This window comes from Schistocerca americana, chromosome 11 (genome assembly GCF_021461395.2).
Source record: "Schistocerca americana isolate TAMUIC-IGC-003095 chromosome 11, iqSchAmer2.1, whole genome shotgun sequence".
NCBI lineage: Eukaryota > Metazoa > Arthropoda > Insecta > Orthoptera > Acrididae > Schistocerca > Schistocerca americana.
The window spans coordinates 55,666,050-55,688,799 of NC_060129.1; the positions used below are offsets into that span (position 1 = coordinate 55,666,050).

Consider the following 22,750-nt stretch of genomic DNA (forward strand, 5'->3'; position numbering starts at 1 on the left):
AGGCGCGTTAACCCGTGCCGCAAGCACACCACTGACCCTGCTGTCAGCTGTCCATTGCATCAGATAGCTTGTGTCGTGTTCATGGTGAGGTGTGTTGCTGTGTACAGTGCACAATGAGTAATCAAAGATGAAATGTGCAAGCACGGGGACGAACGGACTTTGAGCCCTATGTCTGCTTGTGTCAATCCAGTATAGTTCACAGCGCTGTACTGTGCAACTTCATACAGTTTGTATTGTTTGTGGATGAGGGCTCATTCATCCGTGATGTTGTTTTCAAAAGCCAAACAGGCAGATCTAGAATGAGGACAACACCCACGCCACCCATATCGGAGGCCAACAGCAAAGATTCTCAGTCAAGGTATTTTAGGGCATTGTCCAAGATCATTCCACTTTGATGTTAATGTTTGCAAGCACCAAGCACCTGAAGAATACTCACACTCATTGTAGGACTGGAAAGGGGGGTCTTCTCTGATGGCCATTGCGATCGCTGGATCTTACAACCCTCGACTTCATTCTCTGAGGTTATGCCAAGATGTAGGTGTACGAAACACCTGTAGATACAGCTGAAGACCTGCTTGCCAGGGTCCAAGCTGCCTGCCTCCTGGTACAACATTGTTGCTCACGGGCGAGGCCTCCACGACGAGTGCGGCCGCTTCATGTTTAAAGATGATTAAAGATGTAGCTGTTGTCACACACATCGACTCAGTCTGTGTTTCGTCAAGTTTCTACACAGTTGTCACTTCTGCCCAGCTGCTCAGAACAATAAAGTGTGACATGTCTTGGAAGACAGTAGCGTGATTCACTCGATTCCACTATCGCAGTAGCCGCCACGATACAGGAATGACCTATCAGGATATGCTGACATCACTCCGAAACTGTGATCACAGAGAGAGCGTCATGCAGTCAAAGGTCGTGAGGTGGTGGTATGAATGTGGGATATTTTCAAGAACACTGCCATCCTGAATTTGGAATCATTCAACTGTATGTCAGGAAGACACCTTAAGCAAGTGCATGGTGCTGGAGAGAAAAATGGATTTACTTGTGTTGCAGATATGTGCAAATATTATTTTATTAATAAAAGTTTTGTACTTGTTTAGATACTCCCGAGCTCATTTTTTATAGTTCTTTTGTCACCTGTGTTTATTATCAGGTGACATCTACACTCTTTTTGGAGAACTGTCGAGATGATTTCCCAAGTTTCTGCAATGTGTCACTCAAAACGTAGCCGATCAGCAGCTACTTGCAGCCAGCATATTCCATTTCGCGCATTTCTGTCACAGCACAATACCACTCGTTTAATATGTGGAAGTTCTTTTTTTACGAGAAATAAACCCGTTTGTGCTGCCTTGCGTCCACGCTTGGTAAGTAATGAGAGTGGTAGCAAGTTGAGAGAGGCATGTTCAAATGTGTACCAACACGCTGGGCACTGTCGCAATGCGCTATGTGTGAGTAATGTTAGTGGGGAGAGCAGAAGCGTGATGAATTGCAAATGATTAGCTTTTCAGAGCATTCACACAGTGTTGGCGCCGGTGACGACATCTACAACGTGCTGACATGAGGAAAGTTTCCGACCGATTTCTCATACACAAACAGCAGTTGACCGGCGTTGCCTGGTGAAACGTTGTTATGAAGCCTCGTGTAAGGAGGATAAATGCGTACCATAACGTCTCCGACTTTGATAAAGGTCGGATTGTAGCCTATCGCGATTGCGGTTTATCGTATCACGACATTGCTGCTAGATTTGGTCGAGATCCAATGACTGTTAGCAGACTATTGAAACGGTGGGTTCAGGAAGGTACTACGGAACGCCGTGCTGGATCCCAAGTGCCCCGTATCGCTAGCAGTCGAGATGACAGGCATCTTAGCCGCGTAGCTGTAATGGATCGTGCAGCCACATCTCGATCCCTGAGTCAACAGATGGGGACATTTGCAAGACAACAATCATCTGCACGAACAGTTCGACGACGCTTGCAGCAGCATGGACTATCAGCTTGGAGACTGTGGCTGCGGTTACCCTTGACGCTGCATCACAGACAGGAGTGCCTGCTATGGTGTACTTAACGACGAACCTGGGTGCACGAATGGCAAAACGTCATTTTTTCGGATGAATCCAGGTTCTGTTTACAGCATCATGATGCTCGCATCCGTGTTTGCCGACATCGCGGTGGACGCACATTGGAAGCGTGTATTCGTCATCGCCATACTGGCGTATCGCCCGGCGTGATGGTATGGGGTGCCATTGCTTATACGTCTCGGTCACCTCTTGTTCGCAATGACGGCACTTTGAACAGTGAACGTTACATTGCAGATGTCTTACGATCAGTGGTTCTACCTTCATTCGATCCCTGCGAAATCCTACATTTCAGCAGGACAATTCCTGACCGCATGTTGCAGATCCTGTACGGGCCTTTCTGGATATAGAAAATGTTCGACTGCTGCCCTGGCTAGCACATTCTCCAGATCTCTCACGAATTAAAAACGTCTGGTCAATGGCGGCCGAGCAACTGGCTCGTCACAATACGCCAGTCACTACACTTGATGAACTGTGGTATCGTGTTGAGGCTGCATGGGCATCTGTACCTGTACACGCCATCAAAGCTCTGTTTGACTCAATGCCCAAACGTATCAAGGCCGTTATTACGGCCAGAGGTGGTTGTTTTGGGTACTGATTTCTCAGGATCTATGCACCGAAGTTCCATGAAAATGTAATCACTGTCAGTTCTAGAATAATATATTTGTCTAATGAATACCCGTTTATCATCTGCATTTCTTCTTGGTGTGGCAATTTTAATGGCTCTGTAGTGTAAGTGATTCTTATGAGTTCTACTTCTTCTTTTCTAGGTGTGAGCAGGCGTTACTCGCTGTGGGATCTGAACCCAGCAGCTGATAATGATGATGACGATGATGATGATCTCTGGGGAACGACTTCGATTGTTCAGAGGCAGATATCGCTTATTCTACAGTACTAAATTTTTTGTTTGTTAGTTTTGAGATGCTCTAGTTTGTAGATGTTCTCAATGCGAATATCTGTGTTTTGACACGACCACCTGCTACTAGTTCTTTTGCACCTGTGTTTACGTTTGGGTTTGTCCATATTCTTTCAGACACCTTCCCCTGCCGACGTCATACACCTCCTCTAGTACCCATGCTGGATATGCCCTTAATGACAAACATGCCACGAACCTACTATGCTGTCATAGTAGGAGGAGAGGTGATACTCCTACGTGGCGCGTCCCAGGTGGCGGATAGGGAAGTCCTCACCGGTTTACTGGCGGACCTGACTGAAATAAAATAGCTCTCGCGGACCAAACACACCCTCTGCGGTTAACAACCGGAGTTGTAAATCGGAGCTTGCTCCAACTAAGGTTGACAACCTTCGACAGTCAAAAATGGAAAGGTCTTTTAGGAAAAAATTTCCACCGTCCTGCTCAAAAGGACAGGAAAAGGCTACATCGGATTCGGTGGGTAGTCAACTAGAAGACAGCAACGAATCGGAGCGTTTGCAACCATCCAAATGCACACTAAAACACAAAAAGAAGATTAAACATGAGCAAATAAATTATATAGCAACACACAACATAAACTCACTACTTCAGACCGGAAAACTCAAGCACCTCACAGATGAACTAAATAAACAAAAAATTTTAATAACAGGGATCCAAGAAATGAGAAACACCACAGAGGACCCATTCGAATCACAAGGATACAGAATTTATAATGGGAAACCAGGACCGAGGGCAATGAAACAATGTCCCCAGTTTGGAACAGGGTTTTTAGTAAACGTAAAAATAATAGATTCAGTAACGGATTTCCTAGCAGTATCACCAAGAATTGCGACTCTAAGCTTTAAAACAATGAATAAAACCTATACAATAATATGCTCATGCCCCAACAAATGAAAGAAATTGTCTAACAAAAACTAAGGAAGAGGTAGATAAATTTTGAGACCTTCTAGAACAAACTGTGAACAGAGTAAATAAAAAGAATGTAAAAATCTTATTGGGAGATTTCAATGCTCAGTTGGGAAAAGAAAGGAAATATAAAGATATAATTAGAAAATGGAGTCCACATAAATTTACAAACAAAAACGGTCAAAGACTTGTAGAACTCTGCAGAGAACACAACCTTATATCTAAATCAACATACTTTAAGAGGAAGCCAAGTAAACTTAAAACATGGATCCAGACTGGAGGAAGGGCGAGTGGCAGCTAGACCATGTCTGTATGGACAAAAATTTTCATAAGGAGATCCACAATGTTAAAGTACTGAGAGGAGTGGACACAGGCTCAGACCACTATATGGTTAAAATTAAAATCAAATTCACACCATTAAAGAAGAGGACCGGAAAAACTAATAAAATAAAAAGGAGGTTTGACCCACCTCAGCTAATTAAAAATAATGAGTACCAACAAATAACACAAACCATCAAATTAACAGATGATCTAGAACAACTAGTGCCTAAACTTAAAAAAGAAGCAGAAAATCTAGCTCCCTTGAATCCACGAAGGATACATGCATGGTGGACATCAGAATGTGACAAATTCCATGAAGATAGACACCAAGCATGGTTAAAGTTTCAAACACATAAAACTGAAGAAAATGCCATCAACCCAAAAAATGAAAGAAAAAAATTCACTCAAAATATTAGAAGAATCAAGAGAGGATTTCATAAAGATATTATAAAGTCTATAGAAGGTAATTATCATAAAACCAACTCCAGGAACTACTACAAAATCTTTGGGAAACAACTACAACAATATGAGACCCCTACACTAATACTAAATGGCTCTGAGCACTATGGGACTTAACATCTATGGTCATCAGTCCCCTAGAACTTAGAACTACTTAAACCTAACTAACCTAAGGACAGCACACAACACCCAGCCATCACGAGGCAGAGAAAATCCCTGACCCCGCCGGGAATCGAACCCGGGAACCCGGGCGTGGGAAGCGAGAACGCTACCGCACGACCACGAGATACGGGCACTAATACTGAAAGATGAAGATGGAAGAATGACACACAGTAACAAGGAAAATGCAGAAATCACGGCAAAAGCATTTTACAAACTTCTGAATTGCGAGGAACCCAAAGAACCCTTACAAATCAACATAAATACCCCAATAAAAACCAAACCTAACAAACTAGACCCTCCAACTCTCCAAGAAGTAGAAGAAATTCTTAAAGAACAAAAAATTATAAGGCATGTGGAGAAGATCAGGTTTTTGTTGAAATGTGGAAATATGCAAGTGACACAGTCAAGACCTCCTTACACATGGCTCTAACAAAAATTTGGGTAACAGAACAATTTCCCGAACATTGTACCACAGCTATCATCCACCCACTACACAAAGAGGGAGATAAGAGCAACCCAGACAACTACAGAGGAATCTCTCTCCTAGATTGCACATATAAAATTCTATCCAAGATCCTATATGAAAGAATCAAGGAGCAATTAGAACAGGAGTTAGGGGAATATCAGGGAGGTTTCAGACCATGGAGAAGCTGTGCAGAGCAGATAATTAGTTTAAAATTGATTATGGCATACTACAAGAAACGGAACAAACCTCTGGCAATAACATTTGTAGATTTTAAGAAGGCATATGACTGTCTCCACAGACCTTCAGTATTAAAAATTTTAAGAAATCTGGGACTCCATCCAAAACTAATTAAAATAATACAACTCACTCTAACCAACACCACATCAAAAGTGAAGTTTAGAGGAGAAATTTCGGAACCATTCCTTATAAAAACAGGCTTAAGACAAGGTGACTGCCTATCACCATTACTTTTCAACTGTGCACTGGAATACATAATGAGAGAATGGTACAAGGACAATCCAAAGAGGATAAGAATTGGAAGTGCAAAAGATGATATTAGCTTAAACTGCTTGGGATTCGCTGATGATCTTGCTCTCCTAGCCAACGCCGTTCAAGAAGCCAGGCAACAAGTGAAATCACTACAAGAAATAGCAGAGAAAGTAGGCCTTAGAATATCATTTGAAAAAACAGAGATTATGCTAACTGATCCACCACTTGGAAACAAAATTACAATAGGAGAACAGGAAATCAAAATTGTTGATAAATTTAAATATTTAGGCGAAATAATAACATACAATCTAAATGAGAAGCCATCATGGCAAAATGAATAAAAAAACTGAACTATGCAAATTACATTACCAAAACTACATACAACAAAAAAAACCTATCTATAGATGCAAAATTAAAACACTATAAAACAGTTACACAACCAGAAATAACATATGCAGCTGAAACTATCTTCAAAACAACTAATACAGCAGAAATTGACAGAATACTAAAAATAGAAAGAAGAATAATTAGGACATGTATAAATAAACAGTATAAAATAAATGGACACTGGAGAATAGCATCAAATGAAACAGTATATAAGAAAATAGAACCAGTCATGAGCACAATCAGGAAGAAACGCATCTCATTCTTTGGACATCTGATGAGAACTCCAGAAAACAGAATTAGTAAAAAAATAATACAAAAATTGTGGAATAGCAAGAGCGACATTAAATGGATCACAGAAATTAAGGAAGATATAAAAGAACTTCAAATTACAGTAGATGACCTAAAAAACAAGACAGAGAAAACCAAAATACTGCAAGACCCGCAAACCAGACTACAAATGAAAATCAATAAAAGGAGTACAGGAAGAGTTGTCTCAGATGAAGAAAGAAAGAAAATATCTGAAAGAATGAAGAAATATTGGGCAGACAGAAGAGCAAAACACCTTTCATATAAGAATAGCGTCTAATAATTATATTACCTAAATATATTAAGTTATTGTCGAACCAGATTGTATCCATGTGTAACAACTTGTTTAGAACTTTGTATTTTTGACTACAGTGGTCCAATGAAGGCCATAAAATAAATAATAATAAAATGACAAACATGCCCACTGATGATGAGTTGCTGGAAGTGTATTCCAGTAATGAACATAACAGCAGTTTTACTTGTAAGTACTCAGAATTTATTATTATTATTATACGAATACGGATTTTTATTTCTCCTTCCTTAGATACTTATCAACTGCGTCTGTTTCTCCTTCTTGTGTGCAGAGTTATTAGGAGTTCGACATGTTGTTGAGGGGAAGAGCATTGCCCAAGTTAGGGGGAGAGCTGTCGTGACATCATGGGCTGAGTCGATACCAGAGTGGTCATACTGAGTCACTTTTCTGAGGTGCAGGAAAGGGGGTCCTGTAAGACACTCAGCTGTATGCTCTGCCTTGATTTAAGTTCATAAGATTTTGATCAACTTATTGTGGGGTCCAGTTACATCTCTCTTCAAAAGTATATACTGCTAACAAAAAGCATCCTAATGCCCAGAATCATGAAGAGAGGAATTTAAATTGATTTCCATGGTTGCTTCTCACTAATGATAGAAGTTAACCAAAAAATACAGGGCATACAGATACACAACGAACAACCGATGTCCAGTGACGTTCTAATTTCTCGTTTATGGCCGAATGTAGGAAAGCCATAAGAAGAAGACAAACATTAATACACTGTGTGGCACATCGACAAAGAAGTCGAGCGTAAATTAGGTGGTCCCCTCTTCTTGTCCATATTAGCCGAGAAACATCCAAAAAGTGTAGACCTGCTGCTAATCTCTGAAGACGATAAGCAACACAACGTTTCGATAAAATGCATGTCCCACCTACGTTCCTCTGAAATGAAAACAAAAAAGGAGCAAGATATTTTTGCTGTAGATGTCTCAAGTCGTTTACCAAGAGCATGTATCTTGAAAGACACCTGATTGACTGCTAGAGCCAGGAAACAATACGTGTGGAAATGCTTATCTAGGATAAACGGTTCTCGAAGTTTAAGAATGCCTCTCACCAACACTTCTGTCCCTTTGTCGTTTACGTCGATTTAGAGCGCCTCCTAGCTCCTGTGGTACAGTGTGAACGTGGTGCCTCTGCCTCCCGTATCACTGTCACAAAATGATGCATACGATATGTGGCTACCCATCAAGTTCTGTGCACTAAAATTAAAATCTTATGTCAAGGGAATAGTGCGAGATGGCTGCTCACTGAGCTTGAAAGTCTTGTACGGGATGTTTATAACATTTATAGTGAAAACGTCCTCATGACCAACGTGAAGGAGAATGATGCACTGTACAAGCAGGCAGCTCATCGTTATATCTGGGGACTGTGACTGGACAGAGGTGAGGAAGCTCCCTGTAGAGACTGTTGCCACGTAACGGGGAAGTCCCAAAGTGCAGCTGACAACCCATGTAACTTTAAGTACCATCTGCCACAGCACACAGCCATCTTTTCCACAATTTCAGTGAGCATGATGCCCACTTTCTAGTTCAGCACTTTGACGAGTCTGGGTAGCAGGATGATAAGATCAGTGTCATTGCTGACACCGTTGACAAATACATGCCGCTTGAAAGAGGATCACACCACTTCCTGGATTCACAACGCTTCATGCCCACGTCTCTTTAGAAATTTGCTGAACCAACGCGTCCTGGAGATATTCTTAGCAAAGGGAGCCACTTATCTCGATGATGTAGAGTTTCAAGAGTTTCAACTTGTGATGGAGAAGGGGTCTTTCCATACGAATATCTGGATTCTCTAGTAAACTAAGAGGCATTTCCATAATGAATGGAAAGAACGGGCACTTGGTGAATGAACAGCAGGACTTCGGCATCTCTGATTTATCAGAACATGTAAAATGATGAACACGAATGTACATCTGACCGGCAACATCTTCGAGAAGTTCTGTAGCATATGACTGAGATTTCGTGGGATGCCATGTTAAGAAAGACACAAGCCAGCATCGGATTCTTGACCAACGTTGAAATGCATGTCTTCCTGGAACATGCGGTCCACGAGTGACTTTGCCAATGTGTGCGCAGGTATGCCAAGGCAAATAACTTGCAAATAATCGAGGGGGAGTACAGGTTGTCTGACGATTTCAGTTTCTCCTGTACCTGGATGTAAACTGTCTCTAAAGGCAAACCGTGCAACAAAGACTCCCTTTTCAAGGGCTCTCATTGATGTCCAAAGGGGAAATGACCAGACTGGGGAAAGGGATCAAATATGTGGCTGCTGATGCTGTTGAGGGATATGTCCTAGAGGTAGAGCTGGACTATCCCACAAGTCTGCATGACAGAGACGGCGATTTGCTCAGTCTGAAAGACTTTCACGTTCAGGGACTTCAACAGGTGCCTCCTCTAGGTCATTGGCGCTGCACCACAAATGCTTATCAGGAGACCTTCCGACTGAGGTTATATACAGAGGTATATACTGCAATTCCAGCTGGAAGCAGGGGTGTCCTATCACGATCACAAGTGGTTCATCGGCGGGCATAGGTGTGGAAATCTGCTGCACCCAGACTATTTACTGATGTGTCTGGGTGGGTTTATTTGTTAGTAAAAAGGTGTTCCACTTAACTGGGTGTGTGTGGAATAGTTTGATGAGCTGTTTGTCACAGTTCTGACTGCATGTTTGAGATTACGAATGTTTCATTGCACACTGAGTGCGTCCATGTGTGCGTGTGTGTGTGTGTGAGAGAGAGAGAGAGAGAGAGAGAGAGAGAGTATATATTTCGTGTGGAACATGTACAATATGCATCCGTGTAAAGAAAGTATTTTATATGTTCATGGTGCGTGTGTGTGTGTGTGTGTGTGTGTGTGTGTATTGTTTTTGAGCTGCCATTGCTGTTGCTGTTCTAAGTATGTACACACTGAAAACTTCTCTCTCTCTCTCTCTGAGTTACTAATAAGTGTTTAATAGACATTGGAAATTGAAAAATTACCTTATTCACAAAAGAATGTGTATATTGTAATGAATCAATTACGAAATAACAAAACTGTTACGTATATCACAAATACGAGAAAAAATGGAAATTAAAAAGCTTTCAGTTGTTTTCACAATACAGTTGCTCTTCTTTTTCATATTTTTTGAATGAAATACCTCCTTTATCAGTTTTATATTGATGGCAGGAGCCCGAGATAAAAGGAATCCTTTTCGAATACAATATATTTTAAATTTACATACATACATACATACATGGCCGACCAATTCTAGACGGGATCGCGATTTATCGCCTCCAATTCGTATTTGCGTAAGTAGAGCTTTGCGGATGTGCGCCAGGAATACTGCACGCATTTACTTGTGTGTGAGTGTGGGACGTGCGTCACGTCCTCGCTGTGACAGCATGCGGTTAGCGGTCAGCGGGCAGCTAACATCCCGTTTGCGGTCTGAGCCGCTTCGCGCTTCCGACAGCCCGGCTGTGGGCGTCACAGCAACACAGGGCGAGGGAGGCCAGCGAGCGACACGGGCCGAGTCCACACAGTAGGGGGTGCAGCGCAGAGACAAACCCAAACTCACTGCAGTGGTGACACGTGGCTGCAGTCGACTCTTACCCGTACGTCGATAAGCAGTATAGAAAACGAAAAATAAAATTCAGAATTTCCCACGTTCTGCAGGAGCAGTGAATTGGAAGGTGGTGCATACTTTTGAATCTGCACCTTCCAATACGTTGAATCCGTCGTCCTTGCCATGGCGCCACTGCGCTTTCTGCCATCTAGACCTAATCTACGCCGGCCGGTGTGGCCGAGCGGTTCTAAACGCTTCAGTCTGGAACCGCGCGACTGCTACGGTCGCAGGTTCGAATCCTGCCTCTGGCATGGATTTGTGTGATGTCCTTAGGTTAGTTAGGTTTAAGCAGTTCTAAGTTCTAGGGGACTGATTACCTCAGAAGTCAAGTCGCATAGTGCTCAGAGCCATTTGAACTATTCTGAACATACATACATACATACATATTTGTACACAGTATTATGTGAGAGCCCAGTTACCAGGGGCACAGGGTCAAAATCGTAAGCGGCGTCGTTACCTGGGCCACAGCACGCTTTGCCGTACTACTCTGCGGGGCTGTAGTGAAGAACCACGAGAGGAATTATCTCGAATACGAATACCTCAAGACTGCTGCAGCTGTCTGAAGACTTAAGTTTCATTCAGAAAGCAAAGTGTGTCTTTAAATCGAAACTATCTGTACAACATTGGTTTCACGGAATAACTTTTCGCAATTACACTTTTCCTAAGCAGGTGCAGTGTATGATCAACGAAGCGTCGCTGCACCGCAAATGTAATAAAGAAGTCGTCCTTTAAACATTCTCGGAAGCTGTGAGGTACTAACTACAAAATATTGGATACGTATCAGGTAAATTGCCTTTGCTGCAGTGAAATGCATGGATGATGGTAACGAAAACTAGATGCAATGACAGGACATGATACGATGTCGGCAGAAACCATTCTTAAATACGGAACCCGCAACTATCAATGTTTGAAATTACCATCTAGCAAACATCCGTAATATTTATAGGAAAAAGATTTAATCTACCCAGGACCTTTTCAGTTCACTAAAACAGGTATCGCGTAATTCTCTTCTCAAAGGATCCAAAATGAGGCTCACACGATACTTTAGGGACTGGCACGTTGCTACATACGCCAGAATGGCCGGACACGGGATTGAACCGTCGTCCTCCCGAATGCGAGTCCAGTGTATGTGTTAAGACCACATAGCTGTTATTCTCGGTAGTGGGAAAATCACTGGTGTAGTGTTCATAAATCATAGACAGAGAATTCAGACTCGACAATGGTTCGAGTTAGGCCACGAGACACGTGCAGAAAGGCTAACGACTAAGATGAATGCTCTCAGAAAGCAGCATCCGGTCTTAGGTCAGTCTGACAGAGGTTTTCTTTGGCCTTGACATATTCATAAAATGTTCTGATTGTGACTGTAGTAGCACAGTGCCTTTAACAAAACCACTCGCTGACGGAACACGCGCTAACTGGTGGACCTTCGTTATCGTCGCGCGTCCTCTGTGGCTGCGGCGGCTGGGGCATTGCCGTGTCACACGGACAGTGCTGGCTCGCAGTGGTGAGCACAGGGGGCCACCAATGGCGTCGAGCCACAAGTGTCAGCTGCGCTATCGTCTTGTCGCGTGAATGTTAAGGTGGGAAGAGTTTGAGCAGTTGTAACTAACTGTATAAATTATGTGGCATGTATACAGGTTCATTACGAGATTTGAAGTTGACGAACCTCCATGTTGAGAGAAGTAATTTTACAGGCCTTCCATATGGAGTAGAGATACTTAGGAAGAGAAGATGCTGATGGAGACTTGAAATGCCACACTGAGACTCTAGACCACTCTCCACTAAATATGAAGCTAACATGTTTCAGCTTGTAAAGCAGGATTGGATGCAAAGTTATCTGATTCTGTTAAAGAAGTAGCTAGCAAATACGAGAAAAGAAAGATACAGATGATTTTCTTCGATCTCTAACCATTCCGAGCTTAGCCTCCCTGTATCATAGCCCCAAAAGGCTCACAGAAGTAGAGGTTGGTTCAGAATTCTTCCAGATGTTTAGTATTAGAACTGGAGAGCCAAAGATAGCTACAGTGTGAAGAAGGTAAACTGGGAAACACTCTCCAAGAACTGACCAGGTGGTGTGTGTCATTTTCTCACCCCCTGTACGTACAATACAGTTTATAAGAGGAGGAAGAAAACTCCACTTACCATTCGTTCGAATGCGAGGGGAACCAACAGCTGCGAGGCGAGGGTCGCATCGAGTGAGAGCAGCTGCGCCAAGTCCCGCCAGTAGCTGGAGAGTCGTTCCCGGAAAACAGCCGCCTGGGCCTGCAGTTCTGCACAAGATGGGAGACGACGGACTGGTGAACAAGCTAGTGGATCAGACTTCTGTAGGAAGCACAGCTTTCACTTTCTGCACCCACAAAGTGTATGCAGGTAGGATTTACCTTTTGAAACTAGATCAATACACAATGTCAGTAATCGTATGAGTTACAGCACGGACACCTAGACCGGACTTTACAAAGCTCATATTCCAGCGACAAATTTAAAGAGCACATCAAGCAAAGAGAGAGGAGTACCACCACCTAACGTAGATCCAGTAATAAAAATTAACCTAAGGGTAGAAGTATCAAAATACCTGAAGAAGTGGAAATATACAACTATTTCAAAAATCACCCACACGGCTTGCCCAACAATAAGACAGATTTAAGAAATAAGAGATCTTGAGATAAATTCCAGTCAGTTTTATGTGCTAATAATAGGAAGTAACATTAATGAGGATGTATAGTTCGGCTATTTGACTTTGACTTACTGAGAAGCATAGGACGTAACGATTTGCACAGAATCGTGTCTATGCTGGTTTTATAATATGAGTAGTCTTTACGACGTTTCCCGTGAGTTGTATGATATGTATAGAAATGAGGAGAATTACGTCCACTCATACACGTATTTATAATTAGGGTGTATTTATTTTAACATAAGTAATACATTTTAATAATTCAGTAAAAAAATGAATAAGGTGTTTTGCAAGTGTAGCTGAAAAAGCCATTCTCGGCCTAAACGTTCTAAGGACCATGGAAATGTATGACTATATTTGTACTGGTACAATACCTTACATATTAACAGTACATACCGCAATTACATGGTGATACACATAATGTTCTGTAATTTGTGACAAGTATCCAATCACATGTTTTTATCTCATTTTTGTACTCCTTTTTCTTTTTATTTGTCCAGTGGATCAATTCATGTACGAAAGTTGTGAAGGCGATTTATGCCTTTGTGATGTAATATGGTACAAAGACTACATATGTAAAATGATATATATATATATGATTATTACTGCCATGGTTTCATGAGCAGCCAAGCTACTGCAAGCCTTTGACGATGGATACCATATGTACTATTACGCCCCATCATAATAAAGTAATGTCTTATCTTATTTCTTTACACCAAATGATTGTATCGTAATCACGATGTTGATACTCTGATACAAAACGTTTACTGTGGGATGTATAATCACTGCTAAGAACAAAGAAGAAACGACTTGTGAATATGTTCCCCACCAACCGCCTCAGTTGTCATGTAAACAACATGAACAGTGATTTGGGGGGATTCATGTTAGTGAAGTTAACATCAGTAACAATAAATTTACCTTATGCCATAACTATGATCCTTACGCTCATCTAAAGTTGATGTACACTCGGAGTTAGGAGACTCAACATACAGAGACAACAGTGAGATATACACACATCAGAAGATTCGTAAAGTTTGACACCTCCAGTGGCCCAATGCAAGTGATGTACAGTTTATAGCACTTGTTGTAATATAACTGCCTCATGTATGGGATGATAGTGGCGTCCTATACATGCCATCTGCCCTTCACTTTTCGGTTATATATATATACCTGTATAAAGGGCATAGGATCGAAACTGTAGTCGTGGAAACAAATAATGTTACAGTTAATGGCAGATACGACGTCTTTAAGAAAAATACTGCATTATTTTTATGCCTGTGCGAAATTTTTCGCATTTCGTCCTTATGCGAGCTTATTTTCAGTACAGAAAAGAGATTGCTACAGATGGAGAATGATGCGTGTACACGATGTTTATTGTGTTCCTAATGCTATTGGGATTACTCAGCGGCAAATCGCAAAAGAGAAGGTCGAAGGAACGTGCATCTTTATGTCTCCGTAAAAAAACGAATCATCGGCATGAGGGACTTGAGAGCATCGTACCGACACATTACACTGGCATCTGGCTGTAGGGCAACGACTGCAGAATGTATAGCCACAGGTTGGGGTGGAGACAACAGAGAGCTGAGAAGTTTACCAGCCATCACAGACAGACCGGTGTAACCTGGGTTGAGATCTGTGGCTACCACTGACACCACACCACAAGCAGCATAGTGTAGGGCGTTCTGTGGTGTTCAGCGGCGGGAGTCGCTTTTGACTGTGGCGGTCAGGTCGACGCTGCTCTGTCCTCAGGTGGCCTCGTGAGACTTCACGGGAAGCAGCGGTCGTCGAGATGCCTAGCTCTGCAGCCCACAGAAACAAACAGGGGTTAGGAAGACTCGCGATCAAATCATGTGGAAGGCATGTGGAACAGTTCTTAGGAATTTCGAAAATTCTTGAGAAATTTGGAAGCCAAATTATTATTCAAATTGGTTCTCGAGATAAACAATCAGTATCTCTGTAAAATATCATTCATATAGTTCTGTATGTTACAAGGGCACATAAGTGCGAGAACATCTGCAGAAATACCTAAAGAGCTCTCACACTCAAGTTGCTGACAAGAATATGTGTATAAGAGGAGAAAGAAGATTGAGGAAGTGTTAGATTACGATCAATTTGGTTTTAGGAAAGGTAAAGGCATCAGAGAAGGACTTCTGGGTTGGCGATTGATGATTAAAGCGAGACTTAGGGACAAATCTAGAAACGTCCGTAGGATTTGTAGTTAGATAAAAATGCCACGATACTTTAAAATGATGCAGGATTTCCGAAACTCTCAGGAAAATGGGTGTAACCTCTAGCAAAAGAAGGGTTACGTGCAATATGTACATCAAACAAGAGGATAAAACAGGAAGACCAATAACAGCTCAAATTAGGAAAGGTGAAAGACATAAATGTAATCGCCCCTACCATTCAATCTGTACATCGAAGTAGGAATGAGAGGTTCAGAAATGGAATTAAAATTCGTGTTGAAAGGCTATCAATGACAGGGTACACTCTATGAATTAAGACTAAACCGAAGAAAGACTAAATTAATGAACTCTAGCAGAAATGGGATCAGTGTTCAACTTAAGGTCAGAACTGTAGACGAGGATCTAGACCAACTGAAAGAATTCTGCTACCTCGAGAAAAAAGTAACTCATAATGGACAAGTTAAAGAGAACATAAAAAGTAGAGAAGAACGTTCAAAGCGAATGTTCCTGGCCAAACGAAGTCAACTAACATCAAATGTCAGTTTTGTAACAACGAAAACAAACAATTATTCATAAAATTATTTAATAGGATAGATAAAAGAATCAACTCACGAAGCAGCGGCAGAACACACATGAAAGACTGTTGTGATTGGCAAGCTTTTGGAACCAGTGGCACCTTCTTCAGGCAGAAGGGTTGAGGGGGGAAGAAGAAGGGTGAAGAAAAGGATTGAAGAGGTCTAGGAAAAGGGGGAGATTTTGGGAAAGTCACCCAGAACAGCGGGTCAGGGAGTCTTACCGTACAAGATGAGAAGGAAAGACTGATTGTTGGGGACTGCATCGGACAAGATTTGGAAACCTGAGAGCTTGCAAGACAGAGATTACTGCTAAAACAGTGATCACAAGTTAATAATAGTGTGTCCTCCTATCACCACCTATAAAAGCCCTGTAACTGGCAAAACATATTCTATCAAAGGGAGAGCCAGCTGCGAAACGACACAAGTCATATACCAGCTATTATAACACTGTTCAGCCCTCTACATAGGCATGACTACCATCAGATTATCAGTTAGGATGAATGGGTATAGGGTGAGGGTATACACTGCCAACTCACAATATCCTGTGGCAGAGCGTGCTCTACAGCATGACATTCGTGACCTCGGCGCCTGTTTCACCATCTGGATTCTTCCCCCAGACACCAGTTTCCCAGAACTCTGTAGGTGGGAACTAGCTCTACAACATGTCCTTGGTTCTCGCCGCTCAGCTTTTTATCAGTGTAACTGCTCTTTGCTTCACTCCATTTCAGTTTCCTGCATCTTTCATTGTCTTTCCCATCTATTTTTCACCGCCCATCCCACCTCTGTTATGTACAATGCACTTAGCTTCTTACTCTTCATAACTTATGGTAAATGTCTTAGCAGTAATCTGTGTCGTACATATCACCTCGTCTTCTACCTTTAAGCTTCAGGTTTTCAAATCTCGTCCGATGCAGTCCCCAACAATTAGTCTTCCCTTCTCATCTCGTACGGTAAGTCTCCCCTGACCTGCGGTTCTGGGTGACTTTCCCAAAATCTACCCCTTTTCCTAGACCTCTTCAGTCCTTTTCCTTCACCCTTCTTCCTTCCTTTTCAACCCTCCTACCGAAAGAAGGAGCCACTGGCCAGAAAGCTTGTCTATCACAACAGTCTTTTATGTGTGTGCTCTGCTGCTGCTTGGTGAGTAGTTTTTTTTTATCTATCCAATTAAATGTTGGTTTTAGTTGGAGGACGAGTAACTCATATTGTAAGTTTGGAGCACAATACTCTATGAAAGTGAATCATGGACAGTGGGAAAACCGGGACAGAAGAGAACTGAAGCGTTTGATATGTGGTGCTAGAGAAGAATGTCGAAAATTAGATTGACTGATAAGAAAAGAAATGATGAGGTTCTCAGCAGAATCGGTGAAGAATGGAACATACCAAATACTTTGGTAGGACGATGGGACAGCATTATGTTCTTGGTCATGCAACCTTATTGTTCCCTCTTGGTTCTTGTACGTATTACCTGTCTTTCTTTGCAACTTACTCTTATTTTTCTCAATATTCCGAACATTTTGCAGAATTTTACATTTCCGGATGTTTTTCCTTTCAGGGCCTATGAATGTGTCCATTTTATTTTCCAAGTTTTGCTTCCCTCATCAGTTACAATGTCAGACGTGCCGCTCTCGCGTGCTATCAGCCTTCTGTCAGTCAAAATGATCGTCATCTATCATATCCTCTATTATCTTTTCCATTCCTCTGTATATATTAGTCCTGTCGACAAATTCCATACATGAGGTGTTATCCTAGTTGTGCGATAGCCCTGCAAGTTTCTGCTCTTATCTTCATGGTTGTGTCTAATGGTATACCACCATTCTCGTATATTCTAGACGCCAACTTCAATAATTCTTGGTTGACACTTTTGCCAATGATTTCGGAAACTCTGAAGGTATGTTACCTATCGCTTATGCCTTCCAAAGCTGTGTTAAGCTCTGACTCTTATGTGGGATCTCCAGTGCCTTGCGTTGTGATTCTCATTTCTTCTTCTGTCAAGTCATCAGACTGGTCTTTCCTCTCGTAGATGCCTTCAGTTTACTCTCTCCATCTATCTACACTCTCCTCTGCATTTGACAGTGGAATTCCTGATGGAAAAAAATGGCTCTGAGCACTATGGGACTTGACTGCTGAGGTCATCAGTCCCCTAGAACTTAGAACTACTTAAACCTAACTAAGCTAAGGACATCACACACATCTATGCCCGAGACAGGATTCGAACCTGCGACCGTAGCGGTCGCGCGGTTCCAGACTGTAGCGCCTAGAACCGCTCGGCCACCATGGCCGGCTCCTGATGCACTCTTAAAGATTACGTCAAATGTTCTTTTGAGTAATCTGTACAATGAATAAATCTTTCAGACGCCCATGTGTTATTCTTTCTCTTCACATTTTTCCAACAGCCATTTCGCTTTGGTTTCACATCTACCCCTAGTTACTTCGTCCCCAAGTGACTTATACTGCTGTATTCCTGTGTTCCTCTGAACGTTTCTGCACCTTCTACATTTACCGATCAGTTGCAGTGTTTTTTTCTGTTTGACAAGGTTTCTTTTCTGTTAGCTCCTTATATCTATCTTTGTTTGATATATAGGACATAAAATCCCGTCTGAGGCCTGCGATAATTTTTATGTTAATAATTGGCCACCAATGCTGTACAATCGCAATAAAGTCATGAGATGTTCAATTGAATCTTTTATTTCGGAATTACACCCATCTTCAGACATATGTTACAAACAAGTACGAAACATAAGTGAACAGCACACTCAACACATCTCAACGTTACATAAAATGAGAACTGGTCATATGAGTTACATACCTCAACCTTGAACTCGTTCCTACCCTACCAGGCGTACAGTCTGGACAATGCAAAGAAAGTGTCGGGGCGCTGCATTCACAAGTTATTCAATAATAATATACTCAGAATATAAATCTAACAGGGTGTAATTACGACGGGCTAACGGGTACTGGGAAAAATTTATACGAGCGTTTGGAGCTAAAATTCTTAACAAGACGCGGCAGTCAGGCCGCCAAAAACTAAATAGTAAGTTTCTGTCAATGGAATATGTTGTACCATGTTGCCAAAAAATAACTAGAACATTCAGGGAGGCTGTCGTTCGCGTAGGCTACCATACAAAAAAGAAGTTGGGGGAATATTACTACATAAGGACGAAGGGAAAACAGATAAGTTTAAGCAATCCGGTATATACGAATGTAAGTGTGGGGGATGTGCTGGGACATACATTAGCCAGACGGGTAGGGATTTTGCCACTATAGTAATAATAGTGGGCTGGGGTGCCATATGAGGGAGACTGGCCAAAAGCGGGCCCTGATAGAAGATAGCCTAAGAATTCAGCATTTATAACCTAAAGGGAAGATTTTAGATAACTTTGAAGATCTGGAGATCTACGCGCGTATACAGCACGCTGCACACCCAGTATTTAATAAACAGGCTTCCGGTGGGAACAACTGGTTTTCTGGCTTGTTTGAATGGATACTATTTTGAACTTGGTATCTATTATCTCCTCATTAGAAGTATGACTGTGTATCTTATAGGAGCTCGTGGTGTTCTGTCCACGTACCGTTATGATAAGCTATGTTTTTTGCCTAGTGGTTGGCTAGTTTAACGTCATACAGGGAAAGTTAGATGGGCATATAGGTTGGCATTTACAGATTTGTTCACCGCCGTGCCCTTTGGGTGTTCTTTGGTGACACCATGGTTTATTTTATTGATTTTAGACTAAAGTTTTAAAAGTTTTAATGTTTTGTATTTGTTTTTTAAAAATCTATAGCTCTCCGGTATGCGGATAGCATAGGTGGGACTCGGGCAATTGTCGTGCCACTAGTTTCTATAAGGAATGTATGAGGTATAGCCCACGTATCTTTTGGGATTTTATGAAAATGCTCTTCCCCTCACCATTAAACTTTTTCCGTGTGGTAGAGGGGTGTAAGTTGCTGTTGAAGGCTTCTGTTTGGGCAATCATGGCCCGTGAGTATCACTTGGCTGTAACTCGATAGGCGGATGGCTTCCGCCGATGTGGTTGCCGTTGGCTATAACAGATGCCGCCTAAGACGTTTGTATACGCGAGCTGGTCACAGGGTTTTAGTTTATGATGGATAATGTTGGTTATATTTAATTTGGTGGTATTCTTTTAGAGATTTGAGAGGTTGAAAGGTTTATTCACCAAGGAACTCCCCCCCCCCCCTCCCTATTATTTATTTTATATTGACATATGGTTTGAGTTGTGTTTAGGGCCACTACTGGCTATAGGCATAGTATGGCAATGTAAAAAAAAATTGGAGTTTAAAAAAAAATTAAAAAACTTTTAGTGTTAACGTGTACAGAAGTACTATTCTGACTGCTAGTCGTAATTACACCCTGTTAGATTTATATGATGAGCATATTGTTCTTAAATTACATGTAAACCATACAGCATCCCCTACCGAGGGCACTTCGCTGCTGGTTGACTTGTTTAGCGTCAGTATACGCTCTGCTTCAAGACTGCTCGAGCCGCAGTCATATATTATTCGACACTTTCTTTGAATTGTCAAGGCTGTACGCCTGGTTGGGTAGGAAGGAGTTGAAGTTTGCGGTATGTAACTCATATGATCACATCTCATTTTCTGTAACGTTGAAACGTGTTGAGTATGCTGTTCGCTTATGTTTTGTACTTTTTTGTATCATATGTCTGAAAATGGGTGTAATCCCGAAACGCGTAACATGCTCTAATAAAAGATTCAATTGAACATCTCATGACTTTATTGCGATTGTACAGCATTGGTTGCCAGTTATTTGTTTGTCCAACTTCTGTGATGCCCTTTTCATAGACGTCCATTCCTGTTCAAATGAACTGCCTGTGTGGTATTCATCAACGTAATATCTACAGCCCAAGAGAAATTCAGAGGCATTTCCTGAATGCTCTCCACTTCAGTGTCCCACTCCTTCCCGCATTTATTCTGCCAGACAATTCTCTTAAACTCCTATCCACTCTTCATCGCAGTTCAATTGAGATCTGAACTTATATCTGGCCCTACGCGTGCCACACAATCTACGAACAGGATTTACAAAACGATAGATTTCGACTTCTAGACGTAGATAATCGGAAAATTCTTCCCATAAATACAAATGTACGAGTATTAACAAGAGTCTCGCCAGGACGTAACCTCAGATGGAACTTTCCTGTGCCCCGATCCTTTTCGAAGCATACATCCCGTGGGGCAGCGAGAGTTTTCTATAGCTACCGACGGTTGCGAGTTAAAACAAAGAGTGACAGAGCGAGAGAGAAAGGGACTCCCCTCTCTACCACTCCACTCCAAGGTCAAACGTCGTGTGCAGTCATGACTGTTTGTACTGAAGCAATAATGTCATGTAATCGCAGTACGTTAAGTTTTGATATTTCTATCATTATGTAATTTGTTAAAAGAAAGGCGAACAAACATGTAAAAGTAATGCATCCACAGTTTGAAACAGTTACACTGTTTTACATCTAAGTCAACTTAAAGAGGCAGAGCTACGATTTTTGTAGTATGTGTATTCTGATATAAAGCATAACATGTGGAATGTATGAAACCTCATACATTAATTTCTGTCATCAGTGATAATACCTGCTACAGTTGCAAAATTGTACATCAGCAGTTGATTTTATCACTGGGATGTGTATCAACAGTTGTGCATGCCCCATCAAGAGAAACGTGTGTTCTTATGTGTCTCCATTGTTGTTGTTGTTGTTGTTGTTATTAGCGGAAGTAGTATAGTTATCACTACCGTGTGTTACTCGTGTACTTCGCATGTCGTAATGTTGACTCATTGAGATGTCAGGCTATGTATAAGAGAGTGCACGAATGCCATAATTTTATCAGGTGGAATAAACGCATAAAGAAGTAAATAAATGTACACAATGTGCGAAATTCCGCTACTTTTTATAACGCACATTACATTATTTCTAAGGAAACGGGCTCTGTCGTTTCTTGCGACTCTTAGTGTCTGTTCTGCTGGGGTTGGCATCGTGTAGTGGATCCCCGTACGCTCAGTAGCGTATGGCATTAAAGGTCTAAAAATTTCGTAAAAGTTACAGCACCTTCCTGCATTGTCACCTTTATCGCAACGACAATGAACGGGAGTGTTAAAACGTCACGTGTCAGAGATCTGTGCTGAAGTTTAGTGAGCGAGCAGTCTAGATCGCATCACATCGCATAGTGATTTTTAATCCGGACCTGTGCGCTACCTTCATGCTGAGTATCCTGGGGACGCTCCCAAGACAGCAGCCGTGTTCACAGACCGCGTGGACACGCTCCTGGCTGGACGACCGAACACTCAGCCGTCCTGCCGCATCCCGACATGTCCGCTAAGTCATCCGGTCTCAGCCTCACAGCAAATGTCTGGCACCAGCATGTGGACAGGGGTGGGCTCAACGTCGCTGCGATCTGGCGGCTCTACGGGACCTGTTGAGTGACGTCAGCTGAACACGACACAACTGGAGAGACTCGTGGACTCTCCTTGTCGGCGAACTCAGGCCCTTGTCAGGGCTAGAGGCGGTGTGCTCTACTCCTGTGTCAGCATGATCTCTCATTATCTGACATCGAATGAAATCTGTCCTCAACCTTCACGTTTACTACTTATAACCTTCCACGTGAACATAACTAACTCGACCTTCTTTTGTAAGGAGAAAAACGTACACTTGCGAGATCTCAACCCTAGATACCAAACACCCGCCCTCTCTTAAAATAAATGGCCATACGTAAGATAATACTCATTTCAGACGTCTTGAATGCAGAGTTTTTAAAGTTCTGTAGGTGCAGGTTGCCTGCCACTGGCTCCGCCCCACTGCAGCTGCCTGATGCTCGGGTGCAGAGTACTGTGCAGCGGGGTCACGTCCAGAGCCCTCATACCCGCTTCATGTCGCAAGTGTGGGAAGAC

General features: G+C 42.1%; 1 protein-coding gene across 1 annotated transcript in view; it reads right to left on the minus strand.

Moving 5' to 3' along the window:
- The window catches only part of LOC124553233, an 84,926-nt gene that overhangs the window by 22,498 nt on the left and 39,678 nt on the right, over positions 1-22,750 (minus strand). The window contains exon 5 of the mRNA XM_047127123.1: positions 12,557-12,684. Coding sequence (XP_046983079.1) covers positions 12,557-12,684 — 128 coding nt within the window. The remainder of the gene's footprint in view (positions 1-12,556; positions 12,685-22,750) is intronic.